The sequence below is a fragment of the Halyomorpha halys genome, unplaced genomic scaffold (genome assembly GCF_000696795.3).
Source record: "Halyomorpha halys isolate HHAL.00 unplaced genomic scaffold, Hhal_1.1 Scaffold155.1, whole genome shotgun sequence".
Classification (NCBI taxonomy): Eukaryota; Metazoa; Arthropoda; class Insecta; order Hemiptera; family Pentatomidae; genus Halyomorpha; species Halyomorpha halys.
In genome coordinates this window covers 2,066,225-2,092,215 of record NW_027115270.1, presented here as the reverse complement: position 1 = coordinate 2,092,215, position 25,991 = coordinate 2,066,225, and the positions used below count along the sequence as shown (strand labels likewise).

The 25,991-nt window shown below is 29.6% G+C and overlaps 2 protein-coding genes and 1 long non-coding RNA gene across 4 annotated transcripts in view; 1 reads left to right on the top strand and 2 right to left on the bottom strand.

The window, feature by feature from the left end:
* Positions 1–7,319: 7,319 nt before the first annotated feature.
* Positions 7,320–7,569, bottom strand: LOC106678693 (liprin-alpha-3; the record flags this gene model as incomplete). Its single annotated transcript, XM_014417397.3, is given in 1 exon segment — positions 7,320–7,569. A coding segment is annotated over 1 exon segment (250 nt), but the record flags the coding sequence as incomplete, so codon positions are not given.
* A 190-nt stretch (positions 7,570–7,759) lies between these two features.
* On the top strand, positions 7,760–25,722 carry fsd (fates-shifted). Of its 2 annotated transcripts, XM_067052347.1 has the most exons (8): positions 7,760–7,865; positions 8,008–8,215; positions 8,345–8,428; positions 12,035–12,133; positions 12,258–12,438; positions 20,372–20,576; positions 22,128–22,253; positions 24,745–25,722. In XM_067052347.1, the coding sequence occupies exons 2-8, from the start codon at positions 8,143–8,145 to the stop codon at positions 24,997–24,999; spliced, it is 1,023 nt and encodes a 340-aa protein (XP_066908448.1). In that variant the 5' UTR covers positions 7,760–7,865; positions 8,008–8,142; the 3' UTR covers positions 25,000–25,722. The 2 variants fall into 2 exon arrangements, with proteins under 2 accessions (XP_066908448.1, XP_014272881.1); XM_014417395.3 differs by lacking the exon at positions 7,760–7,865 and having other exon boundaries at positions 7,888–8,215.
* LOC136796999 (uncharacterized) overlaps positions 19,473–25,991 on the bottom strand; it is a 531,363-nt gene continuing 524,844 nt past the window's right edge. The window contains exons 3-4 of the long non-coding RNA XR_010844796.1: positions 21,118–21,349; positions 19,473–19,783 (exon numbers count right to left, since the gene is read on the bottom strand). This is a non-coding gene — a long non-coding RNA (uncharacterized lncRNA). The remainder of the gene's footprint in view (positions 19,784–21,117; positions 21,350–25,991) is intronic.

The window sequence follows — 25,991 nt, the reverse complement described above, 5'->3', positions numbered from 1 at the left end:
TCTAGACATAGGTAAATAAATAAAATAAAAAAATAAAAATACCGTATCGAAATAACTTAAAAATGGATTAATAATTCATATTAGTTAATATTAATAATTCATAAATAATTTGAGCTTGATAAGGATTATATTTTATGAGATCAAAATAGACGATGTTTGTTTTGTTCTGTATAGAATCTAATTATCTTTCAAATGAGTGGATATAATTTTCGGGTTATTCGAATTATTTTTTTAGGTTTAAAAAATATTTTAATATCATCCCATTCTCCACAGGGTTTACACAGCTGACATCCCAACCCACCCTAACACAGTCCTAACAACATACGCTGATGACGCATGTGTACTGTCTGTAACCAATTATACTACAACTGCATCACAAACTCTGCGGTCACACATAACATCCATTGTAAAATGGAGTCCCCAGTTGTGAATCAAAACCAATAAATTTCATCAGAAGAACTCTACTATCCGTCGTAAACATCTACTCTCCTGCCTTATAGTATATTTGTTAATATCCCACTAACGCCTGTTGAACAGATACGATACATAGGACTCCTTGACAAGAGACTTACTTGGAATCCACATACAAGACTAAAACGAAAAGAAATTGCTCGTAGATTTCGATAGCTACAACACCTACTTGACAAACGGTCTAATATTCCCACTTGCTATAAAAAAAAAATGTTATAAACAAGGATAATCAGATCAATTTGGACATACGGAATTGAGCTTTGGGGTTCCACCAAACCATCAATTTTTTCCCCAATCCAATCCTTCACAAAATCCTTGATGCTTCTTATTACGTCACAAATATAATCATCCATAAAGACTTCAACATTACGTTTGTTGGAGATTCGCCCCGGAATAGATAAGCCTCCTTTCATTCCAAAATCCTTACCTACCCAAACCCATTAGCTCTTAATTTCTCATCCTTAACAATCCCTGATAATCCTTCGAGGCGTCTGAAAAGAAGAAGGCCACATGACCTTCTAATTTAAAGAAATGATTAAAGCACTGGGTGGTTCCTTCCCAAAATTATCATGTGTTCTGAAACATTTATCACTTTTACTAATAGTATTTTTTGTATACAGCTGTAAATTTCAATTGATAAATAAGTAAATAAATAAATAAAAAAAAGACCTTCAAGTAAGTGTTGTAATAGTCGGAATCGAAGTACAGTTTCCTGTTTTTTCAGTCTTGTATGAGAGTTCCAAGTTAGTCTGGATGTAGTCCTAGGTAGCGGATAGGTTCACTTTTAAATAGGTATAATAGTTTTGGAACTATTATGCTTATTATTTATATCTATAGAATATGAACTATATGAAACACTAAATAAGAATTTCGATTAACTGTTCTTGTGAAAAATTTACATCATGTGTCTAATCATATTCTAAACAATTTTTGACTAAAAACAATACAATTTCAGAAGCTAATAATACAAGCTATTATTAAATTATGATCAAATTTACAAATTTTCATAATTGGATCATGTGGCGAACAAATAATTTGGATAAAACGTTCATTTGAAATAAAGTAAAAATAATTCAATAACAAGTTTTTTTTTTTTTTTAATTTAATTATATTTATTTTTTTTAAAAAAAACTATTCAATCTCTTACGATTTAAAAAATAACTTCTCACTTAGTACAGATTAATTTAAAGAAAACATCTCGGCTTCATAAGACAATTAATGGTAATTGAGAATATAAGGCTTCCTAGGAAGTCTTAGAAGTTTATTATCTTGGATTCATTCCTCTTTAGAAGCGTGTATCAAGGATTTCTTGAAATTCAAATTCAAATTTTATAATTCAGTAAGATTTTGTCGTAAATTTTAGTTATATTTTCTGTTGGTATAAGACTTAATGAACAAAATCAAAGACTTGTACTTCTTATATCTTTACAAAAGAATGACAATAATATACTTTTTTTATAAATATTTTATATAAAAGATTAGTTCAATTTAATTAACAATTCATATAATTGCTAAAAACAAGAACGGGAAAAATTGTAGGAAAACACTGTCATGGAATGATGACAAATCTGATTGTTACATTTCCTGAGATCAGATTGATGTGAAAAGTGATATAGAATTGCCATGTACTTAAATTAGAAGATATATTCTCATAGAATATCCCTGCCTTCAAAAATTTTATAAATTCCCGGGAATTTATACTTTACGAACAAGATAACGGAAAGATACCAGTTTGTTACAAACAACAATGGGTTACTTTAATCGTGATTAAGTTTGAAGATTGAAATTAGTGAAAGAAAACGTAAAAAATTAATTAAATATAAAATTTGGAAAAAAGAGTTGATTCTAGAGTCTTGGTGACATTAACCTCTTTTGTATATAAGTACATTTTGTTCATCATCATCAGCCTCCTTTTACTTTCTTCCTTATCATCATCCTCTTCTTTTTCACCTGCATCAGAAATCACCTGCGCCAATATCCTCGTCCTCAGTTAACTCCCTTTAATCACTTATAGTCGCTTTTGATATTGATCTCATGCTAAATATAGATCACCGTCAATTTGAACTTCGTAAGAATAAAACTGTGAATGAGTTTGATTTTCTTTACAATTTCAATTGCTTCACCGAAGAAACATTAGACACTTTGGCTGCCTAAAATGAGTGAACACGATAAATGAAGGTGAGCGATTCAACCAAATAATATGCAGATACTTTTTCTTAAAAAAAAAAAAAAATAATAATAGTAAAAAACAGCTTTCATGTTTCATTGACAACCAAAAGTTTGTTTGATCCACCTTTCTGAACAACTAGTACAAATGAATTCAGTAATATGCTCTGAGAGTCTTTTACTTTTAATCATTTTAAAATCTATAAAAATTAATTTTATTTTTTAAATTAAAAAGTTACTAACGCACTCATTCCTTATGTCACCCCAAGATGAAGATTATAATATTTCTAAGAGAATTTTATTATCCTCTTCTTTCATCTCAATATATTGAGCTCTCAAATAAATCAATGAGACGCGGAACCTTAAAGGAAACCTTAACGAAGGTCTACATTTGTTGAGATTCAATATCACATCATTATCAAATTCAATCCACAGCGGGTGTTCTACCAGAGACATAGGAGATTTAAAACAATACGATCCCAAAACATTTTCTTTGAAATTTTAAAGATCATAAGTGGAATTTTACTTAAGTTTAAGGTATCTGAACCAGTTAAAAACGTTCAAAAATGAGGATTTTTATTATTTCACACTTAGTTGGAATAATTCCTGACTAAAGAAATATTTCCATTTTTTAAGTCTCGTCATCTAATTGTGGATATTTCCAGCCTACATCAGAATGGGTGAAGTATCATTTAAAACATCAAAAAAAACTTGCCTTCCAAAGATTTTAAATGTATTTTTTTTAATTTTTGTTATTCAAGATACTTAAAAAAATAATACATTAATACTCGTGAAAGTTTTCTTCCAATTTAATCTCTAAATTTTTTATTCATTTTTCCTCGACGTGGTTCTTTCCAATCTTCAGAATCTTAAATATATACATGCATTTTTTTTTACAATATATTCTACAATATATTTTAAGACTAGATTATTGTCCACCATAAAAAGTATTTATTGGCTTTAGAGCCTTCTAGTATTTAGAGCATTTATGTGCATAACATTTGTTCAAAATAAATTCGACTAATAATTTATTTTGCTAGTTGTGGCTCACACTTTATGTGATACAGTTAATAATAATAACAAAGGGTTAGTAAATCCGAAGGTTTGATGCCGATACCACCAACTACAGTCTACATTTATCCGTAAACGTACAATATCCAGAAACGCCTGTCCTAACCCAAATCTACATCAGTCTTGTCGTAATCCTCCCACCTACCTCTTGGGCGTTTACAACGTAGGTTCAGGTTTAACATTGTAGGGATCCGTTCGCTACTAAGATCAAAAATCCTTCACGCCCATCTTATTTCCCGCTAATGCAATGACCTAAATTAAGTTTACTAGGTACAGTTCCCGTAATTGGTGCCGTGTGTAGCCGAAGGAGTTGATGCACCAACTTTAACTTCGACTACAGCTGAATCCCGGGGGTCGATTTTTATTTCTTTGGCGGTACCCTGACCAGGAAGGGGTGCCATAAAAAAAAAAAGTTTCCTCAATCCGACGTTATGTAGATTTCTAAATTATCCGGCCACCTCATCCTTTTTCGGTCCAAATGTGTCACGCAATACTTTATTTCAAAAACCTTAAGGCGCTGTTCTTCTTTCAGTGTAGGATACCACGTTTCGCATTCGTAAAGAACGGTAGGAAGGATAATTTTTTTTTTGTAAATTCTGACATTTAGATTCCTGGACAGAAGTCGCGAGCTTAGTAATTTCATGTTACAATTAAATAACTTATAAGTTTTATATTTTCATAGTCTTGAATATCTTACATCATGATAAACCCAATGTTTATTTTTTTATCATTTCTTATTTTTCTTTTATTATTATCTGTGAGTCCTATCACCAACAGACAGAAAAACAAAATACAGATTATCCCTTCTCAAATAATCAAATTTCCTCAGCCCCATCTCAAAATGCATTACCAGAATGCAGAAAAAGAGCCTACTTTCAATCTATTTTTATCACAACTTCATCCCCACGACCAATAGGGCATAGAAAAAGAAAAAAAAATCTTATTTCGGTGTTCTACATTATTGTATTCCGACCTCCAGAATGTTCACCCACCATTCTCTTCTACCAGACCACTCCTCCTCCCGCAGTGCTATTCGCCTCCTTCACATCATCCTTAACTGTCCACTCTTCTTCCTAGATTTCGGTTTATATTAAAAATTTATTTGGCATTAGCCATCTTCCATCCACATCGGGAGGCCAAGCCACAGAACCTCCTGTTTTCAATATTGTAAAGTAGATTATTTTCCTGCCTCATATTTTTTTCTAATAATATTACAAGATACAAGCAGGGGCTTTAAGATACTGCAACTAATTCCTATAGACAGTAATTTTTGGGATTCTTACAACTTCCGTTGTTTGTGAAAGTGTTTATTTTAATTAGAAAATTGTAGATGTCATAAATGACTCCATGGCTGTAGTAAAAATAAATAAGAGAGCATTATGATTCATGGGTATGCTAACCTTTATTTAAACGATACGCTAAACTGTTTTCTTAAAAAAGAATTTAAAAGTACATAAACCAATTCAGTTAAAATGTATTTTCTTTTCCAGTTGTTATGTAAAAATAATCTTTATGAATTGGGTAAGATATTTTATATTATATGTTGCAGAACACGAAAGTTAATAAAGGGTGTTTTTTTAAGGCCGATAGAACTTGAAATTGTAAAAAATAACACAAAAAATTAAATTGTAATCAAAATTTTTTTTTTATTCGAAAGATCAATACGTGACATTAACATTTGAAAATGATTTCGGGCATATGGGCACCGCGGCTGTTCTTGACGAAGCGCATTCTGGACGTCCAATTTTGGGCCACTTTTTCGAGCACTGCTGGCCGTATGTCACGAATAACACGGACAATGCTGGCCTCCAAGGCGTCAATTGTTGCTGGTTTATCAGCATAAACCAGTGACTTCACGTAGCCCCACAGGAAATAATCGAGAGGTGTCAAATCGCACGACCATATGCGGCAATTTTGCTTATTAACAAACCCGTTAAGCCAAAAATGCGCCTCATCGCTGAACACAATTTTACAGAATGCGCTTCGTCAAGAACAGCCGCGGTGCCCATATGCCCGAAATCATTTTCAAATGTTAATGTCACGTATTGATCTTTCGAATAAAAAAAAAATTTTGATTACAATTTAATTTTTTGTGTTATTTTTTACAATTTCAAGTTCTATCGGCCTTAAAAAAAAACCCTATATAATCCCTAGGAGGACAAACGATACGATTGACTTTTTGAAATCGTGGTATATTTTTAATATCATCGTGCGCTATAACAAAAATGATGTTTGTCATTACATAAAATAATAGCGAGAGCCAGATTAATGCAAACATTTATATAAAATACAAACTGGCCCAAGCCGGTGTAGAAGGGCACAGCGCAAGACTACCCGCCCATACTAGAGCGCGCCAATTTCAATAATTAAAATGAAGAGGGAAATTAATTCTTAGAGGGAAAAAAATACCAATACAACCTGTAGATTGCTTGCTGATCCAGATTCAAAAACAAAATACTACTTAACGCCAAAATACTTTTTAAACGCCATATAAAATAAGATCAGACAATCTATTATATATGAAGCAGATAAATCTGACACCGGTTTTAGAATGATTTCACCTTTTTTAGCCATAATGCATATCCTTCGTAATAAAATTCATTTTATTCATAATAGTGAATAAAAGGTGATACTTTTAATAACACAATACTTCAATCATAATCGATGATGTACCTATAAATATTTTTGGATGCATTTACGAAGAACTTGAGAGTTAAGTACTAAATATGAGGGCGAACAGTATTATTTGTAGTAAGCTGTAAAGATAAATAAACAGTAATAAGTATGGTTAGTATTGGTGGATGTTAGTTTAATAGATGATAAATAAAAATTGCATGGAGATAGAAAATGGGGAGTTAAGTAAGCTAAGTTCATAAAAACATTGTAGGATTCCTTTTAAAGAGAAAAATGATTCATAGAGAATTCCAGCAACAAAAGGATGCAAACAAAAAAAAAAAAAATAGTTGAGCGTTATCTGAGACAAAATTAGTTGTCTGAGATGTCAAATCATAAATTAAAATTTATTTTTGGCTAAAACAAATATAATGTATTAACTTTTGCTGTTATCGGCCCATTGTGCTACTATATGACAAATAGTATTTTGATAAGATTGTTGTAAAATCCAAAGAAAATGATTGCTGTTAACATTATTAAACCATGGAACATACTATAGTTATTCTGTGAACAATATCTGAGGTTTCATTAGTAAATATAATCAATGTCAAAAAAACTAAGGGTAGGTTACAAATCACACTAAAGGAAACCTTTGCCTTTCCCTTAACATTTCATTACTGCAATCAGTAGTTATCCTGTGTACTAAATAATAACAGTATAAACCACTTAACATACAAATAATATATGACATAAAATAATCAGCTTTGCAAAATGTCAAAATGGCACCCTAATTTATTAGATCTGTAAAGCAGTAATAAAATGTATGAGGTAAAGGAATAACATAAATGATAGGTTATAAAACTATATAAAAGCAAATAATGCTATAAATCGCTGTTTTCATATTCTGAGGGTAGGCCGGGAGGAATCAATAAAGGTTCAAATCGGATGCAATGGGAGAGGGGAGACTGAATGGTTTGATAGTAGTTTCGTAGTACTCACCTGGGGTAGGGTGGCAGAGATTTGCCTTTGCAATGAGTCTCTCTCCTTTTCAACCTCTGCTAATTTCGCCTCAGTTTCGCTCAAACGTTCTTGAGTTTCCCGTAAACTCTCCACTAATTTATCTCTTTCATCCAACATAGTCACCATAAGTTGTTCGAAATTCGCTTCATCGGCGGGGAATTGCGAGCTCCGCTGAGCTATCGCATCCTCCGATATTGTCGGCATCACATCGCACATCATATTCCACATTTTGGCGTTTTTAGATTACTAACTTCCCTCAAAAGAAACTAACATTCGACACAGAACTTCAGAAGTTACTATTAACTTAACTTTTTGAGTCGCATTTTCGACCTAAAGCGATGAAAGATAAAATTAGAGTTTCTATAACATTAATTATTTGACACTCAGCACTTTTAGCACTAGGGATAACTGTTGAAAACGGCATTATCCTGAAGAGGGAAACTGACACACCTACAAAACCCTACTCCATTCGGCCTACTACTAGACTGCGAACCCGGCAACCATCTTGGCACATGACGTCATAGGTACACGCCTGCTTTGTGATTATCTCCACCCCAACCCCACTACACATTAAAACTTGTTTAGATTTGTTCATTCTGAATTTTCTCGTGAACCTAAAAACTATATAAAATATTTTAAATGATTACTTTAATATTTGATACATAGGTCTAATCAAGTATCTGTAGTTGTCTGAGCAACACTGTATCAACTATAAACAATTCAGTATGGCTACTATCACCTTAGATAATGAAAATTAAACTGAAATCAAGTCCTTGCCGGTTTTAAGTATCCTCATTAGTGATGTCGAAAAATCATAATAAAAAAACTCGTCTCTCTTCTCTTAATGCTCGTAGGATTGTTGAAAAAGTATATGGTAAGTTTTTTGCATTTAAAAGTCAACAGAAATTGGTTAGCAATTGTTATTTTTTGAATAAATGTCATATATCACGTTTCTGTTTAATCTTCTTTTCAAACATAATATTTCACGAGATTTGATTTTCAGATGTGACACTGTCCGAATTTGCTGATTCTGATCTCCCTGCGGGAAAAGGGCGATTGAAGAAAGCTTCCAGTGTTATTTCTCGTGGTAATATTCTTATCGCTTCTCAATTATTTCATAATCATGGACCTATTTTAGCACAGTTTTAATTTATTTTGGGTACTGTCAAGGTATTTGAAAGTGAGTGATTCAATGTTTATTATGATGTGTTTTGCATTCTCGATCAATCTAAATTGCTTAAGTTTGTTGGAATATTCTATTTCAAACGTTAAAAAAGCTTAACTGTAAAATCAGTATTTAAATATTAATTTGTTTGAAACTTGAAAACATTCTGGGTATGTGATTTGTTATTTAGATGCCTTGACTTACTTGTTTCAGTGTTCTTCGAAATAATATGTTGTAAGGTAAATATTTTTAATAAGGCTCGTATAAAGTTAATTTAACTTCGTTAAGTATATTAGTGATGTCAATATGAATAAAATATTAAATTTTAATGGTTGCATTTGTGTGCCTCAACAATTGTATACACATATTTTTGTGTAGTTTTATTAATTGAATTAAAGCATCTGACGGAAACATAATACTTCATATAACTTATTTTTAACTGATACTTATTGGTGCAATTTAAACAATAAAATATTTAGTTATAATAGTTTAATATTATTTCCTTTGGTTGTACTTTATACCTGTTATTTAACATTTGGTGAAATTTGTCTTGAAATTAATTTAGTGTGCAGGTTACAAATAATTCACTACCTTTTGCATGAAATATCACTGATGTTTGTAAATGGTTAGTTTTCTTTTTATTTAGGAAATGCTTCATAAATATTTAATGACAAATAAAAGTTCTTAGAAACTATGCTGTGTTATAATAATTTCTACCTGTTCATTGATTTGTGTTATATATTTAGATGATATGATTATTATAATGTTAAACATATACATCTACGATCAAATTTTTTTCTGGCTATCAACTGAAAAGAAAATAAGATTGCATTTTTGTTGTTTACTTTCAGAAATACTTGATTTTTTCTTTATAACTGTACTCATTTGCCTGCACCAATGTAAGCAAGATGAGCTACTATTAATAAAAACTTGTTTAATATTTGTAATCAATTTAGTGGTCCTAACTAAATCTAATGATTAATATATTCATTTGAATAAACATATTGTGGCATTCTGTTCACTGGTGTAAAGAAAAATAAAACAAGAAGATTGCTGTTCCGTCCTCTTCCTGCCCGTGAAAATAATAAAGTTACTCTACTACTTTTACGTATTTGTAACGGTATCTATATCAGCAACCTCCTTGTTTCATAAAATTGTTATTTCAATATTTTAAATATATGTATATTCTGTGATTCCATGTGTCTTCTTCCTGACTACCTTCCAGTAGTAACTCGAAGTATTCTACTCACCTTTCCAGTACTTCTTTTTGCTGAGATATTTGAGTATTCCCCTTTTTTTGTCTTTGATGTGTTTCCCAGGCAGGTTCCTTCTCTTTACACATTCCTCTGAGTGTCCTGTAGAAGAGCTGGTTGTTTTAAAAGTTTTTTCAAGCTTTTTTCCAAAATGTTCCCATGTAATATTTTTAAACTGCTTATTTTTATTTCTTCCGATGCTCTTCATGCTTTTAATAGTCAACTTCCAATTGATATTTGAGATATTCCTACCTATATATCTTTTTCAATTTTACCCCCTTCTTCAATTATTCATTCCTCCTGAGTGTTTGCTTGACTCTCAAACCTACTCGGCATATTTCCAAACACTGTTTCTGCAGCTTATAGGGTATTTTTTTTTTAATCGAGCCACTGCCATTGGTAACTGCCATTTATAAGTTTTTCTGTTATTCCCCTATTGCTGTTTCTTGCACTAATAACTTTTTTTTTTCACATAACTATGGATGTTTGCTGTATCAATATTTTATTTTCTATTTTTAGTTTAGTGACTTAAAATTTATTATTCTTTTTTAACTCAAGTTGTCCCCTTAATTTTTACTGAAATTGAGAAAATATAAATTTTGTTGCGATGAAATAATATATTGGTATTTTAAAAACCTAAATTCATAGCTTTTTATTTTTATTAGGGTCAAGATGAAATTTTTATTAATCTCGAATCAAATAAACTATGTTTCAAGCAAAATGACTGAAGCAGATTTGTATTGATACATAAGATTCCAAGAACATTCTTGAAAATTTCAGAATTTCAATTTATTCATCATACCAATTTGTTGCTTGAAAAACACTCTGTGCGGACAGTTTTTGAAATATAACAGTGAAACATATTAGAATTTACAATGGCACATGAATAAATAGATTTTATCCTTTAATATCATTCTGTAATTCCATATTTATTGTATACATTTTCAAAAATTAAAGACAAAATAAATTTATAAGAATAGAAAGGGTTGGTTGATATAAAGACAACTAATATGAAAGCTAGAAGTATAATCAGGTCAGCTGTCATTTCCTACCATGGAAAAATGCCATAGGACCAGTAGGAAAAACCAAGGGTGTTGACCTCACTTGAGTACCACCACATGTCTCTTTTGATGAACAGAAAAACCTTTCCTAAGCCTTTTTCGGACCGAGAGTGTTAAACAACAATATAACTGGTCTGGATAGAGTAATATTTTTAAATGATTCTCCACGAAAGGCTTAATATTGAATAATAACAAAATTGAAATTTTCTTAGTATATGGCTTGAACCTCTCTGTTCTTACTTCGAAACATTCTAAAGCATCTTATTCCTTTTCAAACAATTTTTCCAATCCTATCTTCCTTTGACCTCATGAATTTAATGACTGATTCTGCAATGGCTCTAAACGTCATCCCATTCCCCTATCTTACCTCCAGAATTATAAGAGCACTGATAGATTCTGTATGCTTTAAAAGTAAAAGAAACCAAGCTTAAGGTACAGGATGTCAATATAAACCTTATATAGATTGTGAGATTTAGTCACGAAGTGATATTCTATGAACAATAATTAATTACAAGAACATTCTTTCAAATTACAAGAACATGTGATTTGAAAGAAAATTCTACATTATGAAGATCAGAGATTGAAAATATAGAAATAAAAGGGATTATTTATGGAAATTAATAGCATTTATATTGTATCACAGTATGAAGGCAAGGAATTCAAGATGAGCAGGAGTTCCTGTTAAAAACTCCCCATGTGGGTTCATTAAAAAGATACAAAAATATTTGAAAATATATTAAAAAAGCAGAATAAAACAATAGAAAAAGAAACAAATTTAGTAAAGAGCTGTATTCAAGAAACTTACTAGAATGTCAGAATAGCCAAAATAAAATAGGAACAAATATGCTGAAAAAAAAGATAACCATGTATTGTTATATTAAAAATTTTTCTTTAGTAATAGGTGCTAGTCATTTGCAAGGCTCCCTCTAAAAAAGTTATATCCGACAAAATTTAGCTAAATGATTTTTTAACATAAAAAAATTCTTTCTGTCCTAATCGGGGGCTGGTGCTTTATCTGACCTTAATCCTTATCAAAGGCTCGCATATGCCAAAACTGGAATTATGTTAATTTGGTCAAAGGTAAGACATATTTTTTTTTTATCCATAAAACGTTTGTAGAAATGTCAGATATAACCTTTTTTGGAGCTCTTCATTTGGAATTATGTACTTTAGAAAAGGGTTACCTTTATTAAAATATCATTTTTTTTTAATAGTTCGCCATATCAGTACTAGTGAGGATATTGATATTATCCCTGTAGATGATGAAGGGGAATTGAATTCAGTTAATGGAGTCGATGCACTCTCTGTAACAGGTATGTAACAATATTTAAGATTTAAAAGAATACTTTCGTCAATGTTCGGGGATATTTGTATTTCCTTCAAGAGTTAAGTCATTGATTTTCTTATCATACGTTTTATTTCTTTATTTTTTTTCAGGTGATATAATACAACAAAAAAGTGAAGAAAATAATAATCAGTATACCGAATATCCTGTAAAAATATGGCTTCTTCTAGCTGAGTACATTAGGCCCGAAGATGTTAAATCTTTTTCATTGATTTGTAAAACTACTTTAAGTGTGGTCAACACAGCATCATTTTGGATTAGATTGTACAAAAGGTAAGAACTCTATTAAGTTATTACAATACAATATAAAGTAGTGTATTCTATCACTAACTGTAAGTAAAATATTGGCTTGTCAATTTTTATTTATAATGTATATTCAGTCTTTAAATAGTTAATTAAATTTAATTAATTATAAATTACCCGACTACAGCGAGGAATGATGGAGGGTAATGTCGTGTGTCAAATACTCATCCTCATTAATAAGTTTATAACTTATTTTTAAGCTTCATGGCTCAGATTATTCACCCAGATCTCATGATTCTTTTGTAACAATTTGACCTCAAAGTACTGAAATTAGGTATATTTAAATTAAACCGATTTTGAAGTTCGATGTCCGAAGTTACTCTGTAATATCTTGTGAGTATTTTCAAACAATATGAGCTCAAAATATTGGAATAATATTTTTTTTACATTTTGTAACCCTAAAAGATTGACTAAACAGAAAAAGTCAACAAATTATAACCATCTGGTTACCTACCACTTCTAGACTCATGATTACTGATTTCATTTCTTCTTTCGCTTTTTCATTTCTCCTTTACGGTCAATATGATTGATTCGATATCAAATTTTGTCATATGTTAAATGTCTGAGGGGTATATTGTAGCAATTATATTGACACATGTAAAATGGCCTTTATATTGATATGGTTCAGTGTGGGGCTCATAAAATGTTGATTCTGATTAATTATGATGGTTCGTGGGTGCTGATTATGAATAAAGGTAAACCTTAGCGATTGCTTTTATATAAATTGGACATCTAAAGTTTTAGGAACCTATTAACGATTACAAAGGCTAATATTTTGTATGTATTTGTAGAGATATAGTTATTAGTTTATGATATCTAGTAATTGAATATTAAATATTCAGATTAAGTAACATTTAATTTACTATTACATTCAATAAATATCACAGTTATGTTTCTCTATTGTAATATTGGTGGATATGATGGAAAAGGACCTCATATAGAAAATTATATGTGTAGTGTTATCAGTCCAACTAATGCTTCAAAAGACACTGTAGAAAGTTTTTTCCCTTTAACATGGATAATTGACAGTTGTTTTGTAAATAGTCATCAAGAGATTCCAATAATTTTTTAGGTATTATATTTAGTTTTATCTCATTGTTTTGTAGCTTTAAGGTCACTGCCATCAACTTATACTTGCTCAAAAAATATAGTAAACTTAGATCTTACTCGACCTTTATCGAAGGAGATTAGATATTATTGGGGCATAACATTCAAATAAAATATAAACAAATCAAATGAAAAGGAAAATAACGATGTTCTTTGATATTAATATGAACATTACCTAGGAGGTTACAATTATACAATTAGTTGTATAAACATTCAAATGATTCAAGGGGTTACAATTGGTGGTTCCAATATTAAATCAAACTGTTGGGATGGACTTCGTTCATAATCTATGTTATCAAATTTCAAAATCTTGAATAATCGGAATTTGAATTAACTTTTGATTGTTGTGATACCATCAATGTATCAATACTCCTTTCGATACAATACAAAACTTGGCCAAAGTCTTCTGCTTAAAGCCATTTAACATAAATCCTTGAGAAAAAGCAGAGAAAAATAAAACTTTATTTCTTTAAAACAAAAAGTATAAATTTTATGGTAAATATTGAATACAGTAGATTTATCATGATTTTTTACCAAGATTTAGTACCTGATTTATTAATCATCTCTCGATTATTTATGTTCATGATTACCTGGGACAATGATGACAAAAACTGGTATCACAATCTTTGTCCTCTTATAATATATTTAATGGCCTTAATTTAGTAGTCTCTTAATGTTTTAGGATATTGTACCTCCTTTTTCTCGTTTATCTAACTGCTCATCATTTCACTCTTTGTTATTTGTTTTCAGTTATTAATGTAAGTAGTCATTACGAGCAGTCCATAATAAGGGTTAAACTTAAATATATCATTCATATTCAGTTTAGCTGTACAGATGTGTGTGACTCAATCAAACACTAGAATGATAATACTTTCACTAAAGTATTGATACCCAGAGGATTCATCCAAATTCTAGTCAATGGAAATCGATTAAAATATGAAATGTCAGTACATGAAAACTCAAAATGTTGATATAAAAAATAATTTAATTTTTAAAAAACCTATTATGGAAATGACCTTATCTTGTACTCCTATTTCTTCTATCAGATGGAATGTTCATTTAGAGATTCTACTGGATCATTTATAAGGTAGTAAAATTCCTAATATATGTATAATAACATTGGACTACTATTAGCAATGACACAATTGTCTGTGTCCATATTTTTTAAAATTCAGTGCAAGTTTTCATGGAAACCCTTTCACCAACTTCAAAAATATAAATCTACTGAAATATTATAGACGAATAAAGCTAAAATTAAAAAAAAAAAAACTTAATTTAAATATAACAGACCAACCAGCCTTACTTGCTGGAGTTGCTTCCCCCACCACTACTGAGACCTTAAACAGACCAATATTTGGACAGATCCAATAAGACACACCTGGTATTTTTTACAACTATTTTACACACGTTCATATATAGGTTTTTTAAACAATCCGATTCGTTCAAAACTTTGTAGATGCTCATTTGAAAGATAATATATATAAAATTAAGAAGAAGATAGTCAGGAGTGCGGTCAAAAGAGAACAAAAATAGTTGATAACTATTTTTTTGCTAACTACCTGCTTTTTATTAAGGATTTATGTTAAATGGCTTTAAGCAGAAGGGTTTGACCAAGTTCCATCAAAATTCTTAGAACCATTTTTGGGCTATTATGCAGCTGCTATTACATACAGGATGCCCGATTTAATACACAGGTATAAGGAGACAAAATACTTCTAAGAAAAAAATCGATAAAATTGTTCCATCCATTCAAGAGATGATCTTGATATTGTTTTGGACTCAAAGGGCTCTAAAACACTTTGGTCTGTTGTAAACTGCTCATTGAAAATTTAATCCAATTAAATTCTTTCCTTACCCAAGGAAAGTAATAAATTGTGTATGCCATTTTTGAAATACAGGTATGCTGAGGACAATAAATTTACACATGTGTAAGCAGTAGTAGTTGAAATCTATTAAAATTGCTGTATGAGCAACAAGGTACCTACCTGCCTGAACATTTCATCAAAAATTGATTTTAATAGTTTGGTCCATTATGCTCAAACAAAAATTTTACTATGGACACTCACAGAACCTAGATGATTTTCTTTTCTGTCTAAAACTTTAAATTTAAGTAAAAATTCTCAGTTCTGATGTTGATTCTTCTTTTTCTTTTTTTTTTTTAATTATATTTTTTATTTACTACATGAATATTTAGCTACTTGCTTACCTGTGGCAGTGAGGGAACAAAATGTAGGTACATTTAATAATTCATTATAAATTAAGACAAACCTTCTATTCATTTAAATGAGATATTGTATCCAAAATTTGACTTTCCCATCTTTGACGAACTTTGACAATGCACTTGTGATAGACGATACTTCCTGTCTTAGAAGATGTTTGGTCTAACATTCCAGGAAACATGATTACATTGTGATTTGGCAATTATGTCTGCTATTTCATCATCAAGAAAACTTCTTTGCATTTTTGACTTTCTAGTAAATTGCAGCAGAGCTTTATAGCAGAGTTGAGGAAAAATTAGTTGTGATAAAACTACAGTTAACTTATTCATATATAAAATGTTTATTTCTTAATGGAACATTAATTAATGAACATTGCATCGATCATTACATTAGCTATAGTTTTATTGCAACTAATTTTTGGTAAATTCTGCTTTGAAATGTGCTTAAAACCATCTTTGAGAAGACAAAGTTAAGAGTCAATTAACCTTTGTGCCAATTTTTTTTTTTTAGACGTTATGTTTCTATTAATTGTACCATAGAACTTTTTTTTTCCTCTCCTGTAATGTCTTGTATTAATGTAATGCAACCGATCACATAATATTATGTTTCTTTTCCTTTATTTGCACACTGGATTTTCTATGGTTTCTTTATCTAGTAGTTAAAAATTATAGAAGGTATCAGATATGTTTGTAGTACTAAACTCTCTTGTATTAACATCCAAAGAGATATGACTCCCATTATTTCTTATTATTTGTGTAATGTTTAATTAATAATTATTCTCTCAAGCATTATCCATAAAGGTCATTATTGAACTTTGGAGTTGCTGTTGATACTGGAAACCATTTTTGTTTATGAATCATTTGTCACTTGTGTAGCTTAAATATATTTGGAAGTGCCTAGTGGAATTGATGAGCTGCTGACGTCAAGATCTTGTCAATGCAGTAATCAAGGTCTATATGAAGATTCAAACACTGAAACGATCCTGTCGTACAGGATGTTCTCCCGCCTAGTGTATCATAAACTTATTTTGAACTGACTACTAATATTGACTCCTGTTACGACCCAACCCTAAATGTTTGCTAGTCAACAAACTTGGAGTAAGTGTAGAGATTTTATAAAAAAATTAACAAGATAAATTTCTAATGAATGTTTATAAACATGGTTTGTGATAAAGTAAATCCTTACATTAATCATTTAAGTATTAATTAGTAATGAGTATTAATTTGAGGGTGATCTGTACAATGGTTTTCTCTGTTAGTTATATTGGGTTGTAGAATAAGTTCGTAGTTTTTTTCAGTATTTCAATTTAATCCTCTCTATGTTTATAAAATCATGTTTACTTGGTCAATAATATTTACATATTCTAAAAAAGGATTAGTTAAGGTGCTTTTATGCATCCATGTAATTATTTTTTAATTGGAGAAGATGGTCGGGGCGTGCGGTCAGCAAAGAACACCATAACTAAATATTTTTTGTTTATTTATGTTCTTCTTTGCTGACCACACCCCCCGACCATCTTCTCCAATCAGTAATCTACGGTCAACTATATACACCTAATTTTTTTTTATTTTCGAAAAGGAAAATCCGTTGCACAGATAATTAACAAAATTTGTGTTTATAGTGATAATGCTCTTAGGAGAAAGCACCATCCGTAAGTGGTTAGCTCGGCTCAGAACTGGAAATTTTGACTTGATTTGGAATCTTCTCATCCAAATAAACCGAACTTAGTTTTTAAAAAGTGAAGAGGAAAAAGTTTTTCAGAACAACAGAATATTTGAAGGACAATATTTTTTTACTTTAAAAATTGGCAGTCAGATTTAGAAAAAGTAAGAAGACACACTTAGACAAAAAAATGACTTTGATAGTGAAAGAATATTAGTAATAAAAAATGTAAATTTTTTTCATTAATTAGTCAATTTTTATTTTTATATGAAAAAATTGATTTGATAATAAGAAAATATTAGTAAAAAAAGATAACTTTTCAGAAGAATAAACTTAAATCATTTTTTAAACTTCATTTTTTAGTTCTGATAAATTTACTTAGTGTAGGATTTTCTTTTTCCAGTTTTATAATTTATTTTTTAAATATATTTCGACGATTTTTAAAAAATATGAAAACTCTATCAGAGATTTGTATTCACTTTTAATATGTTTAAATGGGTATCTTTCATTGTAGTGAATCATAACCAAAATCTGGATATTTATAATGTAACTAATATAAAATAACCCTAAAATGTAATTTTTATTACATTAAAAATTAAAAAGTCTTTATTTCATAAAAAATAATACAAGAAATAATTTTTTTTCTAAAATTATATACTTACATTATAATTAATAATTAGTTGTTGAGGTAAGGAATGAAAATATAATAATACTTAATTTATTACCTGTATTTAATTTCAAATTATTTCAATTGTTCAAAAATTTACATACACAAATTATAATTTTATTACTTATTAGCTATGCCCTGCAGTTTTGTGTGCATTAAATTTGGATTATACATGAATATGATGAGCAGATGACTAAGTGCTATGGAAAAACAGAAGGACCAATCACAAAAATGATGGCCGTGTGTCCAAGTGTTTTCATATTGTTTATTTATGTCTTCTCTTAAGTTGATCCCGAGATGCTTTTAAGTTGGTCCATGTATTTTATTTATAGTGACTGCTAAAAATATTTTTTATTCTTCCAAAATTAAATGACAAATCATTTGTACCTCTTTGATTAGGATAATCAAAGTTTGGCCCTTCTGGGTAATGTCTGAAGCACTTTTATCTTCTGTTGTTGTTTTAACTGTGCGTGTTTATCTACGGTTCTTTTGTTTGATTAATGTTTATGGTTACTGCTCTTTTCCTATGGGTTGATTCATAACATTACGTGATGCTATGAATCCCAAAGCCCTTATTAACGATTGTTCAACGGAACTCAAAAAGTATGGTAGTTTCTGAAATTAACACATTCAGACAAACAAATTTTTCAGCTTTATATATTATAGACAATTAAAGATCTTTGAAAAATATTTGGATTCGACTAAAGATGTTTCTACATATCCCAATCTTGGTGCAATACTAATTACTTAAATATCAAATGTTTGAGAAAATGAATTCCATTCATTTTTGCTTAAAGAATGTTGAGTACATCAATACAAATTAAAATATAATAGTTTGATTGAATAGGAATCAAAAATGAGTTTTGTTGAAAAATTATAAGATTAGAAAATTATCCTAAATAATTAGAATTTTGAATTATATTAGTATTTCATTGAGGATGCAATATGAGTTTTATTTTATTATAGATACTTAAATTTATAATGAATTCATGGAGATGATTATTTTTTTAATCCTTGTTTCATAATAAGAATTATCTTGATATAATTTTTATTAATTTGTACCACTAATGTTGGGAGTCCTACATGACTATCATCCAATTCCATACTCAAAATATAATGGTGATATTGTATGCTGCCTGGTTAGCCCATCAAATCTAAGCTGGGATCTTCCTCTTTGTGTCCTCTTTCTTTCAATATTTTCTAGCAGGCCCCCTCCGAAGTGGCATATCTTTACAAAATGAATGAGGAAGCTTTAAATATCTTGGAGCTCTTATTTTATTTTTCGATTTTTGTTTAATTTCATTGATCCAAATTTTCTGCAATAAAGCTTTTTCTCAAAAACTAGTAATTCAATAAGTTTTTCTTACTAGTTATGTATATAGCCTTTGTTTAAGCCTTAGAAGAAGAGGCTTGGAATACTATTAGAACTAATGTTAATTACAATAAACTGAGAAATCTTTATTTTACTCTTTTACATCAATTTATTAAAAACATCAGAAATGAAACTAATATTTTACACTTTTAGTTATATATATATTTTAATTTATATTTTATTTTAGTTTCCAGAAAAGCCTACTCTGTTCTTCTTCCATAATCTAAATAATATTTTAATAATGCACAAAGTTAATATTTGAATAGTTCAGTATGCCGCTTCTGTTACCTGTATGAAACAAAAAAAAATTAAAATTAAATTAAATATTAGTCAAAACTTGAAAAATATTAAATTATATCCAAATTTGAAAAAAAAGATTCTAACCCTTCTAAAGGATGACTTAATTAATTAAAGATATTGAAGATTTTCATTCTACATAACTTGACAGTAAAAAAAATATATAAATGTAAAATATATTCTTAAAAACTAGAAAACAAAAATTAAAAAAAGAACATAGAGATTTAGGTTTTTATTTTTTCCATAGTTATGTGGTCATTCAAAATCAATTTATTTTTTACATTTCTGTAAGTTTGTCTTTAATTTAGTTACAAAAATGTCTTCTGTCCCAATATGTATAATTGTTTCTTGTGAAAACTTGTATTCTGTTAAGATTTTTTATTTCCTAAAAATTCCACTTTAAAATGTTTTTGAGATTGTATGGGATGTACATCTGAAGATTGAAATATTTTGTCAAAATGTTAAATATTTAGATTAAAACCAGATATAAGGTAGGTAGTCCATGAATAAATATACATACGCTAAGATTTTAATTTACATAGCTCTGTAACTATGACAATTTATTTTATTCTCTTTCAGATGCCATAGGAAGGTGGATATTCCCAAGTGTCTGACTCGCCAATGTCTCGATGTGAAGAAATGTCTGAAGCAAAAGGTTGTGAGGTCACTTTACTACTATTACCCTCCTTATGCTCTATCTGTGATGAACAATAACATGGTATCAAATGACAGTTTAATTGGAACAATGTGTTTGCATCATGGAATTCAGAGTTTAGAAGAAAAGGTAAAATTAAGTCTCTTAGAAAAGAAAAAAAAATGAATAGATAAATTAAACAGAAATTTGCTTTTTCATGTCAGGAGTTAAAATATCATTGGCTTTGTATCAAAACCTCTTAAGTCTGAATTTTCAGATTAGAAGGATTTGTTTGATTGAGATTAAATATTTTTAACTTGTATATTTCCTGACAAAAGCAGCTATGACAATGTTTTAACTATCTCTTGGTGTAACAGAGATATGTGTGGTTTTGTATTTGAAATTAAGTAGATATACTAGTAAATTCTGTGTCTAGGACACTTAAGATTATGATATAAGGTTATTTCTTTTGTCTTTTTTTTTCTTTTAAATTAAGTATTTTTTATTTTAATTTAAAATTTTTAGTTTTCAATTTTAAGTTAGCCTACGAGGATGAATTGCCTTATGCCACTTTCATTCTCATAAGCTCATATGACCATGAATTTATGTATGATGTATTATGAAACCAACAAAAAGTTGTGATTACTTAAAATTTTAAAACAAAATTGAAACCTGTTCTTCTTGGTCTAACCTCTCTACTACTTCACAGGGTGAGCAGCCCGCTAGTCAAGCCTGACATCGATGATTCTCTCTTAGAGTTGTCATTGACTCCTTCCTCTCAGGTTTTTCCCGCTGTCTCCTTTCTTCTGTCTCTTGACCAACATACTTAAATTTTTGAGTCATGACCACCTTTGATGATTTTCCTCAATAAGTTCATTATTTCATTTTACATCCAGATAGGTCCTTATATTGGCCGATAGTAGCTAAAAAAAAAAAAAGAGCTTAGTTTAGTTTTTAAGTTAGGGGAAGTTAAACAATTATCTTTAGTTATACAATTATTTTCAAGATCTCACTTAATTTACAGCTTTTAGTTTCCTGAATCCGAAAAAGTTATCCTGTAGTTTTTCTTTCTCTCCTATTTCTAAGAATCCAACGTTTTCCATAATGATTCTTGAGAAAACTTTAATGGTACTACTGGGTTTTAATGTATTATACACCGTTTTGTAGGATTAAATCTAGAACCAAAATTTTCAAGGGGATGTGTATAGTCATTCAAATATAATCTATTGTTTAGAAATAACTTTTTGTCAATTATAACAGTTTATAAGCGACTGTTAGTTTTTTTTGCTATATTGGTAAACTGTATTTGGAGGTGGTGTTCGGTTGATTCCTTGTCAAGGTTTAAAAAACAAACAGTAATTTTAATTATATTGACAAGAATTTTACGTGTCAGTAACTTCTTTTTCGGAACATTCGTTTTTTGAAATCTTATTGAAACAAATTCTCAAAACATTATATTTCAAAACCCTTGGTGGTAGATTTGATAAAAGTGTTAAGCATAATTTTTAATAAAACAATAATATCTAAATCATAACAAGTTTATGGTGGTAAAAATTATTAGAAAAAATGTAATTTGTGGTTTTAAAATTTTTACTGTGAACTTTGAAATTACAGTTATTTTTCATTTTCTTTTTAGTTGTTCATTAAAATACATAAAAATTATCTGAGATGTTACTTAGGCATTAATTATTTTTATTTCAGGATTCGAATGATGGTTTAAGGTGGCTTTATACTTTTAAACTTTGTGACAAAGATAATGAAAGTTTGAAGCAAAAGCAGTCTTATGGTATACATTATAATCCTGAAGCAAAATGCCGATTATTGAAGGTAATTTAATATTTGAAAATTAAATGATTCAAAAAGTGTTATGTATTAAGTTTTAACTGTCAAATATATTTTTTTTATGACAATTCAAATTTTTTCCACATTTGTTGGTGTTAATTTGTATATTGAAAGGCAAGTAAATTGATACGATGAATTTGACCTTTAGATCTTCTGTCTTATTTACTGTGTCAAATTAGTTCATCTTTGAATCATGCCTTATGTACAATAAAAATAAAGTAAACAATAAAAAAAAAATTCTGAAACGAAACTAAAGTATCTGCTATAAAAAAAATTATTTCTAGAGTTTTAGGGGGTACTTCAGTGACATGTAAACTCTCTCATTTCTTTCTTTGATTTGAAGTAATTATATTTCTGAATTTTTATGTATATGTTTATGAATTATAATTTATATGTATTTTTCGATGTCCCAACAAGTATTTGAGATTCCTCTGTAACTTTTGTTCTATAAAATGTTTATAACTGAAGCAAATTATCCTTGGTACATAATGAGTTTTATTAATTTTAATACATTGGTATTAAATGTATTTAATACATTGGTACATAATGAGTTTCAATTAATATTTAATTTAAAACATAAATTAAATAACAATTTTTTTCCCCTTTCCTCTACTCACTTCCCGAAGATAATTTTCTTAGCCTTCAGTTCAAATCAATATAGAATATTTTTTTTTTTATGCGAAAGCCAATACAAATAATTAAATAATTGGAAATTAGATGGAAATCTATTGGTGAAAAAAGAAATGATTATTTTTTTTTTTGGTTCAGAACGTCGTGGGTTTGATTCCCACCTGGGGCAGTTAAACATTCATTTTTTGGTGGCCCCGAAGAAGAGCCTGGTTAGTGTGGCATAGAAAAATTTGCATGGTAGATCTCTGCAATGGTTCCTGTAAGCTACCAGAAGGGGCTGATACGATGTTCTTCACGGGGGTTAAAGATGATTAGCATGTAATCATTTAACTAGCAACAATCTTTTAATTAGGATATAAATAATTAGCATTATTCGTAAACCCTGGCTTGGTTGGTTGGTCCCAGTAGGGGCATCCCTAAGCCTGAAGGGGTTTATATGGTGCTAACTAGCTGTAGAAGAGTACACCAGATACTGATGATGACTGCAACCAATGATTGCTCAAAGACCACATAGAATCTTTGTTGACTGTTGGGATGTGAGGGTAAAACTGTGTTTTAGAGAAGCAAATTCAGAATTTGAATTTGATCAGTGGTCCCTACTTATTTATAATTATTTTGTAATTTTGTTTAAAAAACATAAGTGTACAACTTCAGGGGTCCATTATGTCATACTACCAGGAGCCATTTATTTTATGATAATTTGGTCTGGATTATATTTTTGTGGGGAAAAATGTGAGACTGAAAATTGAGAAACATTTTCAGAATGCTTAATGTAACATTGATCATTCTGAAGATGTTTCTATATCCTTGTAGCTAACATACTGACTAACTTGTTCCTTCACAGATATATAGATTATATTTTGTTCCAAATAATTAACATGGAGCAAAGTGGTTAGTATTTTAGCTAGTACAATGGTTAAGGTGGGATAGGTTTCATATATTTTCTGCTTATATGGGAACATAAGTCACGCTACTGCGGTACTGTCCTGCCATCTCGTGGCTTTGTTGACTTATTGTGCAGCTGGCATCTGTGGAACAACCAAGCCCCACTGCTGCTCATACAGATATTGTTTTAGTAGGTGGATAATAATTCCAACTATTTTTCCATGCCTGATCCTACTTCTCTCTCAGAGACTGTTAAGCTAAGGAATAGGGAGGAATGCAGGCACCCAGGAATCCTAAAAAATGATACCCTCAACCCCAAGAATTTATATTAAGAACTGAATCCGGATATGTAAATCAGCTTAGTAAAATTTAATGGTGGTTTCACATGGTCTAACTATTTTTAGAAGTTAAAATCTTAATTCGGTCCAGTTATGTTACTATTGTGGCAACGGGAGCTGCGTGGTAATGTGCCTGTCTACCAACCTATAGGTTATGAGTTCGAGCCTAGGCCCTACCTGGGATTTTTGGGAAGGATATAGTTACTCACAGTAAATATATCCTTCACAGATAATACTCACTCACAGGCTTCTCCGGGCATTCGCAAGGCCCTGTTAGCCAATGGGTGACACTCACAAAAATAGGCATGAGAGTGAGGAACTCACCCTAAGAAAATCTTGTCAAGAAATGCACGATGTATTTCCGTAGTACATCACGCGAAGCCTTGGATCTCCACAGTCTGTCGTGCCAGAAGAAGAATGTTACTATTATGATTAATATAGTTTGACTTTCTAACCTCATTAATTCCTCAAATTATTTCAGCTAGGTATAAAATGTCAATGAACTCACAAAATATTTATTATATCATTTCCTTGTGAATTTTATGGTAGAATTTTTTATAAATATCTCACAAAATATATTTTTTAATCTTTTCTAATTTGTGTTCTTTATTTCTTTTTTTTAGTTTGTTTGTAAGGAATTCATTGTGATACCCAGTGTGAGAGGAATGAGATTAAGGAAAATGGAGAGCAATGCAAAAACTACCATGCTAAAGTTCAGTTCCGCTCCACTTTCTAAGGTTAACAGCGAATTAGGAACAGTTACTATTCATCTAGACCACACTCAAAAACCAGTTTTGATTCCCTGGTGGCATCCTGATTATTGGGACCACATAAAATGCTGTAAAAGAAAATCATACAAGCTACCTGTCTCATGTTAAAATAAGTTTGTTGTGTTAAATCCTAATTGAACAAAACCATTAGAAATATTAAGATTTTATCACCCTCAGTTCTTGAAGTGTGTGTTATGATAATGTGATATGATGTGTGACAATATTACTTATTTTTTTAGGAAGAAAGTTATGTAAGTTAATAATCTTTCTATAATTGTTAAATAATATTGAAGTTAAATTTTTAAAGAAATTATAAATTTCAGATTTTGTTATGGCTCAAAAGGTTTAGCCATATAAATAAAAAACCAAACAAAAACAAAATAATATTTTGTTACTATTCTTATTAGTATTATTTTTGAAAAAGTGAATTTTCTTACTTAATTTTTGAGGCCATTTTTATTTATATAGTTCCTTACGTCGATATATAAATTTGTGATTGTATAGTTAGAGTCGAGTTTATATTTTTAGTACTAAGTTAGTTATATTGGTACCTAAGATAGGTATTTATTTTTTAGTCATAAAGTATAAGTGTACCAAGTGCTGTCATTTACATGTCCCATAAAAAGTCTATGTTTATTTTTCTCGATCTTTAATATTTAGAAAGAAAAATATTTTGTATTTGATTACTTAATTATTTTGTATTTGAAATACTATAGTGATTTTAATTTTTTAAGCAGTGGTTTAGCAACAATTTATTTTTATTGTCATTTTTTTAAAAATATTATATATTTATATATTGTATTTCACAAATACAGAAACATTTTTTTTAAATCCAGGCTAAGTTTATTTCTGTGATTGTATATGGTTTTATCTATAAGATATAAAAATTCAAAATGTATATTTTTTCATATTTATGTATTTATTATTAGGAACAAATTTTACTAATTGCTTAAGAAAACAGTTTAGTTTAACCATTTCAGAGCCATAACTATTTCAAGTTTCTATCCATTTAGGCCATTAGTTAAGTTTATTTTTTTTTAAATGGAATTTTTCTATTTCAATTACTTTTTAAAACAGGAAATAAATAATATATATGTATA